The 23,925-nt window shown below is 37.0% G+C and overlaps 1 protein-coding gene across 1 annotated transcript in view; it reads right to left on the bottom strand.

The window, feature by feature from the left end:
* Positions 1–8,407: 8,407 nt before the first annotated feature.
* LOC145669228 (uncharacterized) overlaps positions 8,408–23,925 on the bottom strand; it is a 73,804-nt gene continuing 58,286 nt past the window's right edge. Inside the window, exons 4-5 of the mRNA XM_081737557.1 lie at positions 18,112–18,174; positions 8,408–8,852 (exon numbers count right to left, since the gene is read on the bottom strand). Of these exons, the coding sequence (XP_081593683.1) occupies positions 8,735–8,852; positions 18,112–18,174 (181 nt within the window). The 3' untranslated portion in view covers positions 8,408–8,734. The remainder of the gene's footprint in view (positions 8,853–18,111; positions 18,175–23,925) is intronic.

Below are 23,925 nucleotides of genomic sequence, written 5' to 3'. Positions count from 1 at the left end.
AATGTATTTTTTCTAACGTAAATACCTTTAACTCTCCTAAATGAATGTAAGTGATGGTTATAATCAAATATTAAATACATAGATAACTTCAGGCAGATGGATTGTTTCAAAGCTAGCTCACAAAAAAAAAAAAAAAAAAAAACTCAAGGATACATTCTGGATTTATTTTTTTATTATTATTATTTTTTAATGTCCTAACGAGCTTATCATATTATGAAATTTGATTTGGCATTTGCTTGCTGGAACAGAAATGGGACCTCAATGAGAATTGAAAGCACCAGGAATCAAATTGGCCTTAGTATATCAATGATACATTTGTTATAGATTATTTATTATTGTTACAAGTATTTCGCGTGAAAGGATACTAGTACTATAATGTGTAAATACTTCCGACTTGGGAGAGGCTAGCGTGAACCAACGACTTCGCTACATTGCGGATCTGATGTTACGACCTCCATGTCGGCTGCCATTAAGCAGGAAAGTTCCCATTCCATGAAGCCTGAGCGAATTCTTGCGTCGCATTTGTAGGAGTGTAAAACAACAAAATAGATCTCATCTCCAACGGGAATCAAAATTGTAGCAATCAATCTCAAATAACTGTTAAAGTTTAAAACATTGCTACGTATTAGATTTATATTTTATTCAGTTATCCAGTTATCTTATATACGTAATAACATGATATATTGCCATTTGAAAACTGAGTTGGCAAACTGTATTATTTACAGTGTTGATGATAATTCTTTTGGACAGCCTCTATAGCATGTATAATGTTACCGAAATTTCTTATAGATTGCCCAAATACATTTGAAGTTATTTTAATTTAAGTTAAAATTTTATCATTATCTGGGTTCACGTCTATCAAATCTTTATTGTGTCATACCTTCATTATTTATGTTCAACAACTACAGCTTTGGAATATGTTACACCTTCGGAGGGGTTTTATAAATCTATCAGACTATAAAAAACCCATTTTACAGTTGACAAGGATTCCTGGTTAGCAGCATTTACGTTGTGCAACCCTGTGTTCAAAGAGATCTTAGGGGTCAGTTGTTTCCATCAGTGTCATGTCCCATTTCTTCCTATTGCGTGCAGAAATTCCTGTTGCATATTCTTTCCAGTGCAGAAATTCCTATTGCGTTCTGTGTTACAGGGTTTGCAATGGATTTAAACGTAGCTATAAGTGGCTGGTTTAGAGTTGCACTTCTCAGATAAGTGACCGTATGGAAGCGGTAGACTGTGACTAAAACTAGGATATGGGTTGCTGTGATGGACTACGTCTAATCAAGGGTATGTCATAACATTGGTTTGTTCAAAGTTAATGCAGGATTTTGAGGCCCTACATATCAACACACAACTTATATAACAGGCTGTCTGTCAGATTTGTAATGTTAATTGTACAAGTTTATGTTTCGCGCTATTTAAGCGTTTTTCCCTAGTTAGATGGGGTTGGCTTTTCAGATTGCTGTCTTCCAACTGTTTCTATCTTGTGCCATATCCACTGTTTCACCTCACTGCACCATGCCGTTCTTCACACGATATCTCCACTTCTTACTTAGCTCGTTCCCCAATCAGTTCTATAGCATTACTCGGTGAGCTAAGTATTCCGAAGATTTTCTTCTTACATGTCAAAGCCATCTCAATCTATTCTCTTTCAATTTTTCTAATTCTGATCTCGCCTTTATTGGTCCCCGGATCACTTTATCCTTAACTCTGTTCTTCCGCATTATTCCACACATCCACCGCAGCATCTTCATGTTCGGAACATACAATTTCTGTTCTCTCTTCTTCGTTGTACAATACTCCCCTCCGTATATTATGGTAGGTCTCATACTGTTTTGTAAACTTTTCCTTTAAGGCATATTAGTACCCTACGAACAAACAATATTCCTGCCGCCTCTCTTCATCTTGTCCAAACGTTGCTAATTCTATTGTTTAGATCTTTTATTCTGCCTTTTCCTGCATTATTGATCTCAGACACTTAAATAGCCTCACTTCATTACCACCCCTTCTTCTTCTAGCCGTATTCTTGTATTTTCGATTATATTTTTCCTGAAAGGACAATATAAATATTCTGTCTTGGTTTTACTAATTCTAAGCCCTTTGATCTACAATTATTCTCTCCAGGTTTCTAATATCGCTTGGTCTCACTCAGCAGCATGATGTTGTTTTCAAATAGCATATTTCAAGCTTCTAACTCTTGTATATTTTTTGTAGAGTCATCTGTCACAACTGGGAAAAGGTATGGGCTAATGCTAGGTCCCTGATAAAGTCCCACTTTAACTGAGAACTCTTCTGTCATTCCGCACGCGCTCTTCACTCCTGTCTTACATCCATTATACATATCCTGAATTATACAGATATATGTGTTAGAAACACACTTCTTATTCAATGCCCACTAAATAATATCCCGTGGCACTCTATAATACGCTTTCTCTAGGTTGATTAAAACCAAATGGATGTCCTGGTATTCTCTGTACTGTACTTTGCTCAACACATTTGAAATGGAAAGAACAAAGTCTCAGTGTTTGAGTTTCGTTCAATACTAAACTTGACAAAATAAAGATTAAATAAAACGAACGGACAAATTTCCAGTTTAAAAATAATTTCACAGTTTATTTTATTTAAGTAAACTGTGGCCCTGCTCCCTTGATGGTCTTTTACGCCTTCAGAGGGATTCACCTAGTTTTGGGTCTACTTGTCAACTGAATCTGTTAATAATAAGAAAGTGAGTATGAGACGTTGTGACTTATCTCATAAGTATTCCAGATATTCCAGTAAATTTGGAAATACCAGTTTCGTCAATGATTTAATCTTCTGCACCTTTGAGATAAAGATGATGAGGAACTTCTGCGTCAGAGATTAGTAACTTGAACAAACTGAATATGAATTATGGAGTATAGAGGCATGCAGGAAGCAGAAGAGGATTGACTGCGACAACACCCAGGGACATTTGATAATTGTAATTACCATAAAAACAATGCAAACATTTATGGCTTCTTGTTTCATTCCATATTATCAATACAAAATTAGTTGTTAATATTATTGTGGAATGTTGATGTCTGAAACCTGATAAGTACGGGTAATATCATACGTAACTAGGCTGCTAACAAAATTTTCACGTCTACATATCTGTTGATGGTAGGAATAGAGTTTAAATCTATTTAACTATTAATTTCGTTTTTTTTATTTTAAGTGGGAAGGGTAGGAAAAAAGCAACACTCTGCTATGTTCAGTCCGGGATTGGTTTTCTATCTTGATTGGTTTTCAAAGTAGCATTGCATTAGTTGTCAGTAAGTGTAAGTTATGCAATCCACCATTATCAGATGTTCCTTTGTTGCTTAACCTTCTTATCAAGTGCCTGGAAGTTATATCTTGATATATATCTTTTACTGGTTGCTTAAACTCGAGCTGGATAGAAAGAAATAAAGTACCATAAACCAGGTAACAGATACAAAACAAACTTTTGTTTTGATAGAAAGTTTCGCTTACATTTCGTTCTCCGTTCAGGGGAAACACTTTATCCTGAATATTAGACATTCTACTCTTATTAGAACATAATATGTGTTCCGTTTACTAAATTAAAGTAATGACCGACTGTTTTTCTTTGTGGTATTAGGTTAACGTGGTAGCATAACTTCTTTATTCACATAATTTCTTCTTTCTTTACTGTTACATGTACTAAAATGTTTAAAATACAGAAGAAAAATGTTTTTAAACATGATCCCTCTCGTATTCTAACAGCTTCAATAAATCTATAGAGAGCTTAGAATATGGTGTTATAGGAAGATGGATAAGATAAAATGGACGGAAAGAGAGTAGCAAACGAAGATGTTTTAAAACAGGTAAGAGAGAAGAGAACTCTTTTAGTCAGCTTTCTTCTCAAAAAGGTCGATCGGACTGAACACATCTTGCAAAGAAATTGTCTTCGTCGTAATGTCATAGAAGGAAAGAGGGAACGAAAGCGAGGAGAAAACAAGAAGAAACTGATCGATTTGTATATTGTTCATTACAGCTTTGAAAATATTCTACAGTATTAATAAAACAAAACCGGCCGAAAGCACTAAATAATAGAGGCGGATCTGGAAGGCAAAAGCTGGGCAGCCAGAACCCATAATATGATAGATATAACATGAGTTTACTATAAATGAAAAATTGAAATGAAATGAAATGAAATCTTTGAGTTTTACGTCCCACGGTTATGGCGGTTAGGCTAAAGGAGACGGTGATTATGAGATATGAATGAAATTGTGGAATGAAGAAAGTGGAAGGAAACGGGAGAACCCCGAGAAAACCCACGCACACAGTGTTTGTCCACCACAAAGTTCACTTGGCGGGAGCAGGGTTTGAACCCGAGACACCATGCACCAGAGGTGAACGCTCTACCACTGAGCCACCGCGGCCCCAAAACGAAAAATTGAGTACTATTTAATGGTCATTAAAATAATATTTTAATGGGAGTTCAAATATTTTTCAGCTCTACAGACAATTACTTGGAACTAGAAAAGCCATTACATTCCACGAGTTGCACATTTTCTTACCTATCGAATGACCAATTTTTTTGATTCTTTGAATTTCTAAAGATTTTTTTCCTTCAGAAAACAATAATTAAATGATTTTTCGTGTTATAATGAGAAAACAAAGCTGGAACCTGCTGCTATCTTCCAATAAAAGTGAAATATTTTAGAAAGACCAAAATTTCCCCAGGCAAAGAAGTCCTGAAAACAAAACTTCGTTTTTCAAAAAGCTTCAGCATTTTTTTAAATGTTAGTTTCTCCTTGTACAAAATTTTCTTTATTTTTGTTGTACTTTTTTACTTTATCTAGGCTTCTGAGGCGAAGGTGAAAAATAATATAAATTTTCACATGAATGTATATAAGTTTGAATGATTTTACAAACTTTTAAAACCATTCTGAAGTTTAGTGGAATTAACCCAAAAAAAAAAAAAAAAATTGAAAAGAGACTGTTATCAAAACAGTTCTTTCAGCCAGAAGCAATATTATTTGTCCCAGTAATGCAAACATCTTCGGTTCTGGAGCAGATGAAAATTTTGCAGAAATTCTGAGCAATGTCTTGTTTATTGAAGACATATTGCATATCCAGGTATAGAAAAAAGGTTAAAGTCAGTGGGTGATATCTTGCGAGCATGATAGATAAGTGAAAATTTCCTATCGCAATGAATGTAACTTCTACAGCATCATTTGTCTACATTGTTATCGACTACTTTGATTACCTTACCTGTTGACTAGATTAACACTTAATTGGAATCTTCGAATATATTTGATTAGAATATTTGAAAGGTTCTAAGTCGGTATTTCACCAATTTCAGAGATATAGCTGTATTTCTCCATTCTCATGAATCCAACTATACTTTGTACATCCATTGGGCCTACATTTTATTAAACAAAAGCGATTTTAAGGATTTCTTTTTTAAATTTCACAACATAACCTTTTTCGATTATTGTTCCAATCAGTGATAATTTCAGGAGCTAGCTCTGGAGATAAAATTCCTTCAGCCCCGGGAATATTTTCACCACCAACAACTGTATTCAATGTCCATGCAGGGAATACCTGAAATCATCAATGGCCCCAATTATTGTCACAAAGCGCTGTAAATATTACACAGAAATGCACAGATCATCCGAAAACAACAATTTCTCTTAGGGACAAGTTCACTGGAAAATCAAACAAACGGAATAGACGTTAAAAGCTCCTGAAGAAATAATAGAATTACGGATTTTCCATTATCAAACAGGCAGTGGTCCAGCACCTTCAGATCTATGGTCTTGAGGCTATAATTGCGGAAAGAAATCATTCATTTGAAACATTCCCCTTTCAATCCTAATACGGGGAGCCGGACTGTGAGATGCTACAATCCTAGCTATTGTGGTCAAACTGAGACGTGCGCATTTCGGTTCTATAACGGGTAGTAAAAACTATATTAAATCAGAGTGGAGTCATCAGAAAATGATTGCAGATACCCAGCGAACATGAAATTCTAACGTTTAGTTCTTGCAACATAGGAAAAAAAAACGTGCTGTCGTCGAGACCAGCAAAACCATTTGGCAAGCCGAAGACTTGTATTGCAATCATTAGATTTATAGAAACCATAATGCGCCTCTTAGTTCCGCCTACTTGCATTTCGGCCTGTGAGGAGTTAGCCTCGCAGCTCGAGATGCCTGCAGCACGGAAGAAGCATCGTTCAGGAAAAAAAATAATAAAAAATTAACTTTATACTGAAACTTTGTTCTATGATTTAGTCAGTTTTATGCGCAACGGAAAACTTCTCTGTCAGAACATACCAGTTTCATAAGAGAAATCTTGCGAAAAGAAGCGTGATTAGTGATGTCCCATGTATCTAAGTTAATTACTTCTAACTATAGCATACCTTCAGCTAGTAGGTTTGAAAAAAATCAGATTCCACTATTACCTGGTTACTTTATTTTACTTGAAAGTCAGATTCGTGTTTTAATAACATAGGAGTCAACTGATAGTACTTGTAAGAAGTTCTTGTTATTCAGTAACATACTTAAATTTCCCTTTCGCAGGCTTACGTTTATCTAATTATATTGATATTAATTACATAATGCTTTCCTTTTCGAGTTATCCAACCTTCGTTCACCCAGACATTTCCTATCACCATATGCAGGTAAGTGTTCACTATATATATATGCCTCCATGCCTCCAGTCACTAACACTTCCATATAATACACCAAGTTGTTCTCGCATTCGATTTTCTCATTTTGTAGAAGAATACCACAAGTAGCATAAAGTTTGATAACACCCTAAGGAACAACTTACATTTATATTTTGAATAACAATTACGTAATAGTTCGTTTGTATTTGCTGAAAGACGGAATATTTACGCGTACCGTTTGGGAATCAGAAAAAAACTGGATGTCTGGTTATCTTACACTTACCATTTGTCACGTCGAATTAGGCATCACCTCCTAGGAAATCGTAGGAATGAACAAGATATTGTTATTCTGGGAATCAAAAGCACTATACTAATTAAGCTAAAGTTATTCGAATATTCGTCATTAAAAAATATTCTCCTCTTATTTGAATACTCGAATATTTGTTTTTATTAATCGAATCATGAATTTTATTCGAATAATGAACATTTTAAGAATCCACAATTCGAGTATTCGAATATTATTTGGTTAAAATCTACTTTCCCTTGTGTCTCCCATATTGAATATGCCCACCCTTCGGAACAGAATTTCCAACATTTGCTCCAATGAATATTTCCAACATTTCCGATATTCACTTTGTAAACGATAAGTCCTTCACATGTGAAATTTCGTATTTTTAATCTTACAACTAAAATAGTATCATTTGACCTACATGAACACAACTTTTTCGTACTTCTGCTACACGTGACTCTCTCTATAAAGTTTCGACTCATCTTTAAGAACCAGAACTTTTCGTGCGCTTATATTCTTTTCAAATTAGCACAGTTTCTTTTGCGGTTATCAGAATTTCCATTACTTATTATCGAGTCAGTGGAAGGTGACTTTTTCCCCAACAGTATGTCCATGTAGGCCTATTGTTCTTAACGATGGTCGACGACTAATTCGGATGGGAAAAAAATAACAAGCTAAACAAAAAATACATCCCGAATAAAACCATATTCGAAACAAAGGTAATTTTAAAATCTAGCTAAAATTGTTTTTCTTATTCGAGCCGTACACCAGTTGTAGGATTCCTTCAGACTTCTACAAATTTTGCGGTATCCAAGAGGTGGTAATAACGCACACTGTTTTCGCCGAAAAAATGCATCAAGATTGCATATCAAAATCAGTGTTGCCAATAGCAGACCAAGCGCAGTCGCTAGGTGCATACAAGAATGTCACAAGTTTGTCGTGAAATGAAATTCTGAGTCTTCAGATTTGTCACTAAACGAGAAAATAATAAACAAGCATGTTAACAGCGTTTATCACAATCACTCACCGTAATAAATACTCACCATATCAAGAGTCCGAGAAAATCTAAAATACTCTCAAATTTTTTGCTCTCTGAATGTAGCACTGGAAGTAGAGAGTTGGGGGACTGGTGGTGGATATAAGAGAAAATGCAAGGGAACCGTGTGCCATTAGTAAAAGTTCAAGATTGAAATAATTTTAAAATGATTAGAATTACAGGAAGGTGTGGACACGACGAATTTTCATTTATTTGTTTTATTTCCTCTTAGAACATACCTCATCCCAAGAATAAACTACCCCTTCTCGATTTGCCCAGAGAAGCAACTTATAACACATAATGGAGTGGATAAGCTCCCACCGGGAATCGAACCCTAGTCTTCCACGCTGACTGTTTAGTCACGAGGAAACTCAATGTAATGATGGAACAGAGAACAGTACAAGGAGTGTGGAGAACAGGGAGAAGTAAACAAAAAATTGACCTCATATAATAAATGAAAAACAAAATATGGGAACGAGCTATAATTCCCTAACTTTATTTTCTTCTTAAGGTATTCAATTACTTATAACAAATTTTCCATCTCAGATGTTTAAGAGTTTATGTGAGTACGATTATGCTTACATCTTCGTAACACTTCGTACGTATAAATGCGTTACACTGTTTGACATACAATACACTGGAATACACAATACCAACCACACATGACTACAAACTTAATATTCCTCTTAAAATCCGTTAGTTTCGTTTCGTTACTCCTCTTCGTTAATCTTAAGCACTTTTCAACTGTTAGGTGACAACATACTAACAAAGATGATCATGATATTTCAAACTGTGTGTAGACAGGCTGAAGAACAACCGCTGGAGGCTCCAAAGGTTGTGGCTGGTTCTTCATTGTGCGTTTTGGAGGAGAAACAACTGGGCCAATTTTCCATCTAAAATAATAAAAAAAGAATATATATATATATATATATATATATATATATATATATAAGATGTGTACCTACAACTTAACGTAAAATCAGAACCATATAAGCTCTCGCCAAGAATCGAACCCAGGTACGCTAACCTATACTCACAAGAGAGCTCACGAACTGAAGGAGCGTAAGCTAACAACATTATTGTGCATTTTTTTCAAATACATACCGGTAATTGTTCAATAAAGCCGAAAATATTGGTTTGATCATCCTAACTTATTTTGAAGTCATCAAAATAGGCTCTATTTGATGTGACACATTTATATAAACGAATAAGCCAGACACCAAAACATTTCTTACAATTACTTTCCGGTATGGCCTTCAACTACTGTGATTTTTGTTTTATTGCTGCAATGCACTCCGACGTCTTATATAAAGTGGTAATTTGAGTTTGAGAAACAAACAAATTTACACGAGGTCATATTTGGAGAATATGATGCTTAATCAATGACATTCGGTTAACTTTTGATTAGAAATTAGCATATAAGGATTACCGTGGTGCATAATTCAAGAATTGGTCTTCCACATATCCAGCCCTTCCATTCTCTCTCAAGCACCTTAACGAGCAGATACAGTAATATTGTTGACTATTTGTCCTCTGAAAGGAATTTTGAGTGAACAACATTTGTTTAAGAAAACAGTCAACATGACTGATTATCAGGCGAATTTTACTTTCTTTCGGTTTAGACTCGCTATCGAAGATACATTATGGATTAATGCGAAGCATCTGAGCTGATTTGCATGATAAACTCATAAAATCATGGTTCGTCCCGTTTAGATGCGTTTCATGAATGTGGGATCCGAACTGGGTCGTTCAAGCATATCTTCAGCAGCCAATTCATGATGGTTCTTTTAAAGAAAATCGGGCTTCACTGCATCGTAGTTGAATGCTACACCAATTCCAAACATTCTATACCCTCACCAGGAATCGAATTCATTAAGGATTCAAATACATTGAAGCACTCAGCAGAGCTTCTAAAACAGTAATTATTGTGCAACACAAAGACAAATGATCAATAATTTGGCGTATAGGATTTTATACATTGATTTTACTTATTTATTTATTTATTTTATCTGAGATTTACGTCTTTTCTTAGTAGCGAAGCTACATAATGTGTGTATTCCGTGTATAATGTTTAATATACGAAATACAAACATAATATAATCCACTTATTTTTATTTGGAGTTTACGTCCCTTCTTAGTAGCGGAGCTAAATGATACCTGTATTCTGTGTATAACGTTTAATACGGGAATACAAACATAATATAATCCCCTGTAAAGTTATCCAATCAAATGTAGAACTAGAATTGGTGTGCTGCTACCCAGGAGCTCCATTGATTTAAGCTGCAAAGTATCATAAACCTTCTGATTCCATGAATTTTAGAGAAACAGTCTATAATACAGATAATTGCTGATGTCTATGTTAGAAACAATAGAAAGAAGAATTAAGTGTATCGTATATTTTACATCTATATTAAAGAGAAGTTATATAAGCAGCTTAAAACCAAATGTAAAAAGACATGGAAATTTGTCAACATACCAGATAAGTGTCGCCGATCATAAAATAAGTATCGCTGTTCAGAGAACTCTGGAGACGTAACCACTTGACAGAATGAAACCAAACTTGATAGGAGTATCTTTGGGTACATGCAGAAGCGACTGGTGTAGAAAATAAAATTAGTCCCAATTTTCGCCACCAGAGGTAATTGTGGCGCTGTACAACACCAAGTTAAGTGCAACGCGCAAGAAAAACAACACTAGTAATGCTAAATGATAAGAAATGCTGTAATTACCTCTCCTGTGGGTCTAGTGGCATATCAGTGCTATTAATACCCCGTGGTCAGTGGTGGGTTTACGGCAGGAGAGGCCTTTTGAACTGAAGCGTCCTTTTAAAATTCGTGTGGATTTCTTTCAAAACCGAAGTTAAATGATAGTCGTTACTTTGCTCATAAACTGCAAGCTCCCACCAAAATTCCAGGAAAAGATAAGTGTCAAATCTCGTCTCTAGTCTCCGTTTCAGTATTAAGTACGGTAAATGTGTTATGGAGGACACAGGGGTGGACCAAGGACAGGGAAACCCGGGCAACTGCCCAGGACGCCAGAGTCAGAGGGGCACCAAAACGAGCCTCAAAAAGTAAATTTTATCATGTGTTTTCTACCGACTTTTTTTTCGTTATATTTTTGCAAAGTAGCGGCAATTACATAATCTTTTTCCATTTCACCATAGAAGAAGAGAGTTTCATAGTAGTAAGGGGCTGTATCGACAAATGGAGAGATGGCATGTAGAATAAAGAGTGGAGAGGGAGTAAGTATTTTTTGTTTCCTTGAGTTTAGGTTATGCCTTAATGGCCAAAGGAGATGTGGATACTGGTTATAGTGGAATCCGAACCACTTCTATCGTTCAACAGTAACCCACCGAAAATTGGACCCGGGACCACAGAAGGCAGGCGTGCTAACCACTAGACCAAGTGGGAGGGCGGAGTTGGTATTGTTTATGGCGGGTCATATTCTTTGTGAAGTTTTCCTAGGTAATGAATGACTTTTTGAAAAATGGGTTTAAAATATTAAAAACACTAAGATAAAATTTAAAATATAAGCTAGTACTAGGGGGGAGGGCGCCAAAAAGTCACTTTGCTCGGGTGAAAATTTGGCCTGGTCCGCCCCTGGGAGGACAAATGATATTATTGATATTCAATGAAAGAAATCTCGTAGTTATGTCTCCCGCGCGACGTGTGGCATTGATTTGTACTTCTATTAATGATCACGTGGTGTAGTGATGTGTTATGGGCGATGATGATGATGTGGGGTTTTGTCCAAAGTCTGGTCTTTTTTCCTGAAGGACCCTGAGCAACGAAAACCCATGGTGACTAGTACCGTATGAGATGATGACGTTCTAAGGACGGGACCTACAGGTTAACATGGGATCCGACTCACGTGTGTCTTGACTGGCAATCGAACCAAGCCGTGCTGGGATACCAACAAGGACGGTGGACACATATATATATATATATATATATATATATATATATATATATATATATATATATATATATATATATATATATATATATATGTGTGTGTGTGTGTGTGTGTGTGTGTGTGTGTGTGTGTGTGTGTATGCGTTATAAATTAATTAATGTCTTTAAACATCCGGAGGTGTTTCCTGTCCCCGAGATAAAACGGAAAGTACAGACCAACTTGGGTGTAGAGATGTATCGGAGCTATGAACATCTGAAAATTGTCGGATAAATGCAAAAACAACCATACTCGAGAACAAAATGTCGGATCGAAACTGGGCAAAAGAGAATGTCCATTATATTTAATTGTAGATTCCATTAGTGTGCAATCGTGTGTAGTGCAATGGCGGTGTAAAGGTGACTCCCAAAGAAACTGGAGTATGTCTTCGAGTATTTTAGCAAACGTTGAATGAGGAAATGTACAACAATCAAGTACAAGATTTGAACAATCAAAAGTAATAGTACAGAGTTCAAATTAGAACACTTAGAGTTCGAAAGAGAAATTCACATGTGTGATTGATCTATTTTGTCTCAGCACAAAATAAACTCTCGGAAGAACAGTTTAAATTAAAAGAAGTCTTTAACGCATCGCAGTTATATCTTCTAGGCTAATGGTAACGGATGACAAATTAACTGCTTCCTGTCCAAAGTAAGAGTGTGGGAAAATGGAAGAAATAACTTAGATCCAGATTAGGTTTATAACCACTGTGCATAAGACAGTCAGGCAGCAAAGATCATGTATGATGAACGAGAGTACAAGGGATTCTTCACATCACAACAGTGATTGTCACAAATTATGTCATTACAATTATGGCGAAAGTAAGTTGTATTAAAAGATTTCCTCCTTGTAATACGTAATTCTGTGAAAGATAATAACTCCGAGCACAGAAGCAATGAAACTCGACGAAACACAAGCTGTTGCGTGTGTTGCACAATGATTCAAAGAAATAGTTTCAAACTACCGATTTATTCTGTTTTGTACAAAGTAGTATAACTATGAAATTCTCATAGGTACCTTGTACAGTATTTGTGCAATGTAGTATGTGTACACGAGACAGATGTAAATAATAAGAGTTCACAGTCTGATATTTTGGACCATTGACCGTGACTGTATTGCAAAGATGATATCGGCGAAGAAAAGTTTTCCGCATGCGGTGAAACACACCTGAAATTTCGGAGATGACTGCCGCAGCTATATTAATTCGAGCAACAAGTTCTTCGGTTGTCGTAGCTGGTGTTGCATACAAAACGCGTTTCAATCACCCCCATAAAAAGGAATCAAAGGGGCGTGAGGTAGAGTGAACAAGGTCGTCATAACACAGGTCCTTCTCCCCAGTCCAAAGATCTGGAACATTTCACTTAGGTAGGTCTGCATATTTTTGTTAAAATGTGCAGGTGCCCTGTTATGCTGGGATCACATCTGCTGTCTTATGTCCAAGGGCATATGTTCTAACAATTTTGGGAGAACATTGCGTAAAAATAAAAAAAATACGTCCTCCCACACAGGCGAGTCCGTAATAAATAAAGTCCTACCACAAAATTATCCACCATACTGCATAGCAGGCTCGCATTAAATCTCTGCTGCTGATCCTTCACTAGAGGTGCATGTGGACTTTTTCGCCCTACACTTGGCTACTGCTAGTTTCAGGACAGTCTCTGATCATACCAAGTTCGCTGTCTTCAAATTTAACTGCCCGTTTATCTTTGATGTGGTTTCGCAAGGGCGCCTTGTATAAAGGGCGCAGTGTGTTTATCACAGGTTCTTTACCAATAACAACTGTATAAATTTATTATACAAAAAACTCGTACCTGTATTTATAATGTAATGTTTCGGAGGGCGCACCGGGACCTGTCCCGGTGTCCCGGTGGGCCAGCACGGGCCTGAATCGAACCCGTGATCAGAAGGCAAAGAGTGCGGGAAGAAAAAAAGAAGCAAACATCGGATCACCATCAATTCACTTCTGGCACATAGTGGCGCTCAAACTCGTACCGCTGAAGCACATGCAGGTGTGAGTAGGCAGGCACCTGGAGAGGTTTATTACATCCTTTCTTATCATTTAGCATCACTAGTGTCGCTTTCCTTACAGCGCCACAATTACTTCTGGTGGTGAATATTTGAACTAATTTTACTTTTTACACCAATCGCTTCTGCATGTTCCCAAATATGTTCCTACCAAGTTTGGTTGCATTCGGTCGAGTGGTTACGTCTACAGAGTTCCCTGAGCAGCGATACTTTTTTATGATAACCTGGTATTAGTTGTAACCTAAATAAGATACTTCATTTCTAAATTTTAGAACTGTAACTTTTATCTTTAAGTGAAAAATGAACAAACGCAACATATGTAATTAACAAGTCAAAGTGCAGTTAGGCATCATGATTCTACCATAACAATCATAACTATTTAAAAAATATTTATATAAAAAGATTCTAAAATATGGCAAATCAAACTTCAAGTCGATTATTTATAAAGGAATTGATAACAGTTTCGTATTCTGCTGTAACAATGACATTGCAGGTGAAAATAAAAGAATGATTAAAGATTGTTCGAAATCTTAAATCGCATCACGAGTTGCAAAAATAATCAGAAACAGTATTGCTACTCATATTTCTTTGTTATACGTATTGGGATTTTTACAAATTACCTAGATATTTTCAACTTCTCGTTCAGTTACTTTAATACACTGATATGCAAAACTTAAGAACGAGATAGATAAAGTTAACATAAAATATTGCATAGTCGCAGTAAATAAATGGAAGTCCGGAAGTATGTTTTCAGAGGACTCCCACAGTGTTTAAAAAAAAAGAAAAGAAAAGAAAGAAAGAAAGACGGTTCCATGCGTGACCGTGGCGCCGAGTGGATCTGCTGCACCTCAAACAAGTTGCAGCTGAATGAAAGAGGTGGAACAGTCAGCCAGACAGCTGTTAAGGTGCATTTTTAGAGTTGTTATTCAGAATAATATGGCCAGAGATACTACATTTGGCTGACGTCACACGAGGATGAATCATCGGGAAAATGGAATAAGGACAAAGTGTGACTGGTGTGTCAAGAACATTTAGATTAGACCGTGGAGAAATACATTGCGTTCTCTTCTCACAATCAGATGAGGGCAGATTCAGTCTGAGTAGTGATTTTGGACATACATTTATCTGGCGAGAGATGGGAACACGCGATTAACTCACAATATTGTCGAACGTTTTGGTCGTCATAATCGTTTTGGTGGTTCAGAAGTTTCCTGTGTGGGATTCATATTGTTGCGTGGACATAGCGACTTCCAAAATTGTGAACGTGTGCACTCACTGATCAACGTTATTATCACACTACTCTTCCCCCACTTAGGTTTTTTTTTCAGAGGCGCAATCGAACCCGACTTCATCTTTATAAATGGGGGCGGTGGCTCAGTGATAGAGCTCTGGTACGTGGGGTCCCTGGTTCGATCCCGGCTAAGTAAGTTTGTGGTGGACAACATTATGTCTGTAGGTTTTCTCGGGGTACTCCTGTTTCCTCCCAAATTTCATTCCACCAATTCTTCCATCATCTTTCATTTGCCTTAATCATCCGTCTCCCTTAGCTTTAAGGATTTAATCATGGGACGTTAAACTGAAAGACTTCATTCTCCATCTTTATAAATCCTAACGCGCTATCGCATCGAACAACACAGGTGGCAGAGTTGTTGCAACGACGCAAGATTTTAGGCGAATTTCCTGGCCTGCCTGTTCTCTCGACTTCAACCCTATCGAATATGTTTGGGATGTTATAAGGAGACCTCTTCCAGCACACCATTCCCATCAAGGACCATCCAACACTGGTGGAAAATGGAACTCCATACTATAATAATTAATTACCAACCTTGTGTTGCAGAGTATGTATCGCTGTCTGTGGTGATCACACACCCTTATAAGAGCCATTTCATTCCTATAATATCATGGTAGCCAACATGAGTCACAGCGATTTCAATGTAAGTTATTGTCTGCATATAAAAGTGTCATTTTTGGTCTTCTAATCGTGCGTTTCTGTCTTATTTCCAATAACATACTGGAGCATTACTTTCTATGTATGGTTTGAGTTTTTCGGCGAAAGTTTTGCACACCAGTATATTTTCATCTACGTAGTTACAAACAAGCATTGTTACTTTCATCTGTTGGTATGCCTTACTCAGACATTATTCACTTACAACGATATTTCAATATCGATAGATCAGGTATCTTCAAATATTTCATAGTTTCTAAATCGTGGATAACCCTAGATGTGAGTTAAATATGTTACACCCCTTCTCCTGAACTCGATTGCAAATTTTTCATTTATTTGTTATAAGAAACTTGTGCATTAATATTACTACTTTGTGTATTATTATTATTATTAATAACAAGAATAAGTATTACATTTTCTAAAGGAAAGTCAAAAATAATATTTTTGCTTCTCATATTTGAAAAAATCCCAAATATTTAATGCTTTAGCTATTTTTTTAAATACCATTTTTAGTTTCCTTTAATTCGCCCAGTCTATTTTTTAAAAAAATTAAATAAGTAATATTGTTCACATTGTTCACGTAATGAAAATATTGAACTTATATAATAACAACTAGTTCATACGGAAGTTTGAACAGCTTATATCCAATCAATTTTGGCCATGCTCTGAGCCAGAACCATGAAACTAGTGTTGTTTTCAGTGTGCAGTCCCAGCTTGCAGGTGCTGGGATATTGTGTTGGTGAAATGACACCGAATATGCCGTTATTGGGAAGGGTACAACATGGGTATCTTTCACGTATATTATTTTGTACAATCAAGCAGCGAAATTGTGCCAGGGAAATGGTCGACCATCAGAGGGATCACATCTAAGGAAAGCGTGGCGAGGCAAACACAAGTGAGCCCATAGAGAAACATTTGATAACAATAGGTACCCGTTCGAAATTATCAGCGAAAATGTCGTGCTTCGTAAAATTTGTCGACTGATAGACCAGAAGAATCCATCATTCCAAGTTGACATGTCCTAGAGATTATGGTAGCTACATCACTCGTCTCCGTATTGTACTGCAGTGCGTACGTACGACACAATTTATTCTATTGCCAAAACTTGGTGGGTTCCAAATGAAAAGCAGTTGTCACATTGGATCGGACCTATATTTATCTAATTTGTAATAGTATTATTCTTGGAATTACGTACCGTGACACGTCTTGCATGCGGTTTCTTCCGATTCGGATTTTATGTGCGTTTAAACAGGGAAGGAATGGCTCCTCATCTTGCAAATGTTGAGTCTATTTGGGAATAAAATTTTGATCGTAAAACATAAGATTGCAATGCTGATGTGAAGAAAAATAGAAAACTCATTCAGCCATGCACTACCTTTTCTGGAGAGATGTAAAATGCGATAGTGATTCGCTGAGGGAGAAACCTGACTAATTGTTGTCAGGTGTATTGGAAAATTATAGAGATAATAAGGTGTCCCGCACATATGGCATTTTATCCTATGAAGTTTTACCATCAGTAGCGAGAAAATTTCCCGGAAGGAATCATGATTATCGTCGGATTACGGTTTAGAAGGTACTTATGGTGTAGCCTGAAACGTTATTTCAATTGTTCCAGCTCATATGGTGTAAGAGGATCAGATATTTTATTTCTCCTGAACGCTTACAACTAAAAAATACCGACTACCATGACATAGATAAAGCTGCCATTTTTATAAGAGGAGAAGCAACAAACAAATAATAGTAGTTTTGGGCTCCTAATCAATAACATAATGATAGAATTTCTGGTAGGTACACTCGACCGTTTTAAAAAATACATAGCATATATCCGGCCCTATATACGGTTGTTCTTTCGTAAATTTAAAGTAATTATACGCCGGACTATAAAAATATTTGGTGGCTTTACGCCGTATATGCCTTATATACCCCATTACATCCTTGCTCCTAAGATCATGCTATAATCATAAAGAATGACAAACTTCCAAGATGATCCATCTATTAATGGTGGATAACTTGAAATGGATTGATTTAACTACCCAGTTATATTTATACCCAGTTATATTTATAACGTCTGAATACTTCCACGGGACAATATATAGAGAAATGAACTTGGAGAATATTATGTACTTACCAATTCCAGTCTTAATGTAATTCCAGTACTGAAATTACGAGATTTCCAGAAAGACCTTTTGTCTCTAATATTATTAATTTTGTGTTTCTTATTTATGACTTACCTTTTCGGATTTCCATTGCTGCTATCTTCAGCCTGATACGTTGAGAATCCATTCCCTTTCATGCTAAAGATAAGAAAGCCAGAACTAGTTTATTATTAACATTTATTTACAAAGGTTTCACAATTTGATATTGGAAATAAATCTATGATTAGTGAATTATCCTTAGAATAAATAATCTTTAAAATTTATTTTGCTTATAACCAGAGGTAAAAGTGGATCTGAAAAGGTAGGGGGACAGACAACGTCACGCCGTCCCCCATGCCTATCTTTTCCTATTGTATTTTTTTAGGAAGTGGAGAGACGTTATATATATCTATTATGTAGAAGTGGGGGAACGACGCTCTCCCGCGTTCCTCCTCACTTTTACTCCTGCTTATAACGCAAAAGAAATCAAGAACCTATAAAAATTTTGATTGCTAACGATGTCCAGTAACTACGTCATCTTTATTTTTAGAGCATTAATTTACACGAGTAATTATTTTTCAGTTTTCTTTGAAATGCACTGGAATTCTAATTAATGTGGTTTTCTTGGTTCTGTAGTTTTCAAGTAAAGTTAAATTTCCTTTGCTTTCTGAAAATATATTTGCATTATACATAAATTTAATACAATTAAATTTTATAATTATATATGACAAACGCGCACTCAAACATTTTTGTTGGGAGGGGTTCAAAGTGTTTTCAGGAGGGAGGAATCCAATACGTCTAAGCAGTATTAAACTTTTATTCTAACCTGAAAAGACGATAACTAATTATTAATTATTGCCATCTATTCTCAGTATAAATAATAGAACTAGACTATTTTTTTTTTTTTTTTTTTTTTTTACATAAGACGACTATATATCAGGTGCAAAATCAAATCTTTAGACTATATCAATCATTTCCCTGTTAAAATAGTAAAGATGTGTTAAGAAAGTGCACAAATGTTAGTCAAGTTACGAAGTTTGGGGGGTTTCGGATCCAATTGACCCCAGCGTGGGTGCGACCCAGATATATAATAAAATATAATTTTCACGAAGGAACGTTTAAATAGCTTTGAAGAATAAATCCCTAGAAGCACATTATTAAATTCCAGTGCATTTCAAACGAAATACAAAAATTAGCCCCTACAAATAAAAGTAAAAAACAAAGTTCTGCCGCTTTTTCACCCACCACCCTCGAACATCGATATGCCACCTAAGACGAACCTGGAAGATCAAAAATAGTCCCCACCAGCATCGACGACCTTCTGCCAACGTTCTGGAAGGCCATATTCCATTGCGGTAGAACCTGGTGGGCCGTGAAGCGAAGAAGGTATCAAGTGCATTCTGCACCTCTACTAGGGATCTGAACTGGCGTCCCTTAAGGTGATTGTCCAAGGTGTGTCTCCCATCCAAGGCGTAGAATGGCGTTCGGAGTCATCCTAGCCACTTGAGGCTTAGCATTGTCCTGTAACAAGAGGACTCATTTACGATTCAGAAGTGCTGGCTCCAGAATTTTGAATTTTTCTTGAACATGGCTCAACTGCTGACAGTACCCAGTTGCATTGATGCTCTGACCAGCTGGTAGCAGTTCTCGATGCGCGATACCGCGAGTAGTTTACCAAACACACAGGAGGACTTTCTTCTGGTGCAGTATTGGTTTTGGCTGTTTTGGAACCGGTTTATGGGATGCTAAACAATGATGACGGCAACATGGAGTTTCGTACAGGACCTACTTCTCATCACATGTCAACGCCCTGTCCAGAAATGCCTCCTTCCTCAGACGAGACAGCAAAGAAACACAGGTGTCTGCTAGTGTTGCCTTCTGGCCCGGAGTCAAATCATGTGGAACACATCGACCCAACTTGTAGTGCTTCCCATGTTGATGGAGGTGCTGCCGAATGGTTTGTCCACTCACACTGAATTGTAGTCCTAGTTCCTCACATGTCTGACCTCTATTTGCCTCAATTGCTGCTTGAAGATCTTCATTTAGTAAATGTGTTGGTCTTCCGCCACATGATGCGTCTTCGAGTATTTCGTCACCGTCCATAAATTTGTTAAACCACCGCTGCATTGTTCGCGTAGTCACGGCACCCTCACCAAAAGGCTGGCATATCTTCAAGGCCGTTGCAGCGGCGTTTGACCCCAGTTTGAGCTCATACAGTCAGGGTTGACAAATTTTCTTAAGAAAAATCGGGACGGACAATTGGTGTTGGAGCCCCCTCTCCCCGGAGACAACTACACGTACAGCGAGTCGTAGAAAATTGTAAATAATCAGCTGAATAACACGAACCTGAATGAATGCAAACCTTATCATTTTATTTTCCCACCCACTGCTCATCACTAGGTATAAGCAATATATGCAACAAATTCAAACCGATACAACTGCAATTTATTAAATGTAAACAAAGTTTAGAGAGAAAAATATATAATTATTATTACTAAAGGGTGCATAACAATGTTAAGAAATTACTGACAAAAAGTATGACTAAAATCAAGTCTTATTCTTTGACTATCATCATACAACAAATTCAAACCAAAACAATTGTAATTTATTTAACAACGTTTAAAAAGAGAATTATATAGAATGTTTGGTTGTTACCACAAACAAATGAGTTACTTTAAAGAATGACTGAAACAGACTATCAACTAAACAAGTCTAGTCTTTCGCTATTCCCTTTGGTAAACTTAAATTAAAATATGCAAAAGGGAGACTAGTGTTACTGCCACTCCGGTAACAGTTGCTTTTATGTAGAGGTTGGAAAAACAATATTTTTATCGCTGCATGGAATGTACACGGTGTTCACATGAAACATTCCTGCTTACAAATATTAATTGCATGGAATCTATTAGAGCCAGAGAATAACGGTTTACGGCATCTTGAACAGACACTCAAACAGGTGGTTTTTTTTTTTTTTTTTTTTTTTTTTTTTTTTTTTTTTTTTTTTTTTTTACATATGCACTTCAATATGGGCCCCGTTAGTAGCTCTCAGAATGTCCAGTCGATATTTAATCTCCCGCCATGTATTGTGTAGCATGTCCGGTGTGATCGAGTTCATAGCTTCTTCAATTTAGTGACAAAGAGTAGGAATATCTCGTACAGGTTTTTCGAAGACTATCTTTGACATAGCCACATAGGAAGAAATCCATAGGGGCTATGTCGGGAGATCGTGGTGGCCAAGGAGTGGGTCCATCGCGTCCAACGGATCGCTGTGGAAATGTTCGGTGTAGAGCCCTACGAACATCTAAACACCAGCGCGGTCGGGTACCATCCTGTTGGAATATCACTTTTGGTTGCAAAGGGAGTAGCAAAGCAAAGTGTTTAAGCATGTCCAGATAAACGGGACCAGTTATTGTGTGCTCCACGAAGAAAAATGGTCCGATAATTCTGTCGCACACTACACATTCATTTTCTCGCTATCTCTGACATATTCCCGAACAATGTATGGGGGTTCGGAACCCTAAATGAGTACATTGTGACGAATCACCTTGCCTGATGTGTGAAAGATTGCCTCGTCACTAAAGTCACCCTCCCCGATAATCAGCATCATCTTCGATCCGTTCCAGAATCTCCATTGCAAACCTGGTTCGTTTTGATAGGTCATCGGTCTGTAGCGCCTGAACGATTTGTACCTTATATGCATACAAATACAGTTTTTTATGGAGCAACTTATGGACCGTTGAACATGGGATGTTTAGCTCGCGTGACCTCTGCGAACTGACTTTGTTGGGCTTCTAGTAAAGTCTCGCTGACGCCATTCATAGTTTCCTCAGGCGTTCGTGCTTTAGCCGAGCCAGGCTGTCGTTGACACTCCCTGTAATTGAAAACTTCTCAAACAATGTTTCATGGTCTTGACGTATGGTGGGTCCCGTTGGTACTTTCATTTGAAGTTCTTTGCACGGTAGTTGGTGATTTAATCTCAGCCAACCACACCAAATACTGCACACTCTCTTGTGATGTTGTCTTCTTTGTTCATGAAACACCTGCAACAAATAACAACAATTAACAATCAACAACAAAAAAACCGTTTGAGTTGCTCTTCAAGATGCCGCAAATTGTTATTCTCAGGCACTAATAGTTTCCATGCAATTAATATTTGTAATCAGGGAGGTTTCATGTGGACACCCTGTACTATCATCATAATCAGCTGAATTATCAACTCAAAATAATTAGGGAATAACTATAAATTAAAGACAAGTTGCTAACTATTTTTTCATGACTCAAATTAAAACAAATTTGTTAAATTGACTCTATACATAAAACTATGCGTGTAATAGAGTAAGTTATTCCTTTGTACAAATGGCCGAGTAGAATATTAATTAACTTTGAAAATCTATAAAACGGGACAATATGCGTCCCGACAAGAGTCTGGTCGGGACTCGGGACAGATTAGTCAGAAATCGTCACAGTCCCGACAGAATCGGGACGGTTACCAACCCTGCGTACAGCATACACGCCCTTATGACGCTCTGTGGAGGTCTCATGTTCACTCTGTCCTTACGAAAGTTCACGGTGTAACTGAACTGCCACAACCAGGTAGTATGTTGGATATATTCACACTAACAACCGACCTTCGCCTTATCTCCATTCGCATTCAACTCACGGTGTGAGGGCCAATTGAACACAGACTGCATTAAAAGCGACAGAACTTTCTTGATTACCTTTATAAATCGATGAACTCAAATCAAAGATGGCGCAAGTATTAGTTAAGAATCTACAATTAACATGAAGTTAACTATTTCTCCATACATACAAGTACATTACTATAATACTCATTAGTCCTTTGATGTGGGAGAGCCGGGTTCAATTGCTTGTGGTAGTTCGTGAAGATCCAATCCCACATTAAGCTATTCACATTAGGCCCACGTATTACACGAACTTAACTGTTAAAGGAAAGGAACACTAAGTACAAAGAATCAAACTTAGCAGTAACAGGCCATAGACAGGAAGAGGCTAGAACGAGGAGTGCCCAACCTAAATTATTTTTTACCTCCTCTAAAACAGAAGGTAAGGGCCGCGGTGGCTCAGTGGTAGAGCATTCACCTCTGGTGCGTGGAGTCCCTGGTTCGATCCCCGCTCAAGCCAAGTGAACTTTGTGGTGGACAAACACTGCGTGCGTGGATTTTCTAGGGGTTTTCCGGTTTCCTTCTACCATTTCATTCGTTTCTCATCATCACCGTGTCCTTTAGCCTAGCCGGCATACCGTGGGGCGTAAAACTCAAAGTTTTCATTTCATTTCACTAAAACAGAACGTGCAGAGAATTCTAAATATATCCAATAAGAGTTCTAAAAATCTTGCAAATATATTTACTAAATTAATCCACTTTAGCGCATTTTATTCATTTTACGTAAAATGATATATATTCTGCTAGATACGGCTAACATCTCCAATTGGCCTTTTCACCATTACAACAATTTCAAATTCAAGTACCCAATTATTGCATCATGACAAATATTTGGGTCAAATTCCAGAAAGTAATTAATTATATGGAGGGTAAGAGCGTTAACTGAGAACATAAATAAACTGTAGTAGTAGTATTGGGGTTACTCTACCGAACTCTTAATAATCCAATTTTGGGTCACCATGCACCATAGTGAATGAATTAGGGATGCTTTGGCCCGGGATTACGTCACCTATTGAAATTTTGCTTATGCTTATTCAGGGGCCATGCACGATGGTACGAATGAATCAGAGGTACTTTGGCCAGGCTATGACGTCATTGAATTGGGAGTATTGGATCAGAGGTCATGATGATTCTTTAAAATTACTAAAAATATGGTCTTGATGATTCATTACGTTATGAAATAGTACAGGTTTACGAATGCTTTCGTTCCCTTTTATGGCATAAAATTTGG

This window comes from Thermobia domestica, chromosome 13 (assembly GCF_964235325.1).
Source record: "Thermobia domestica chromosome 13, izTheDome1.hap1.1, whole genome shotgun sequence".
Classification (NCBI taxonomy): Eukaryota; Metazoa; Arthropoda; class Insecta; order Zygentoma; family Lepismatidae; genus Thermobia; species Thermobia domestica.
This window is presented reverse-complemented; position numbering and strand designations above follow the sequence as displayed.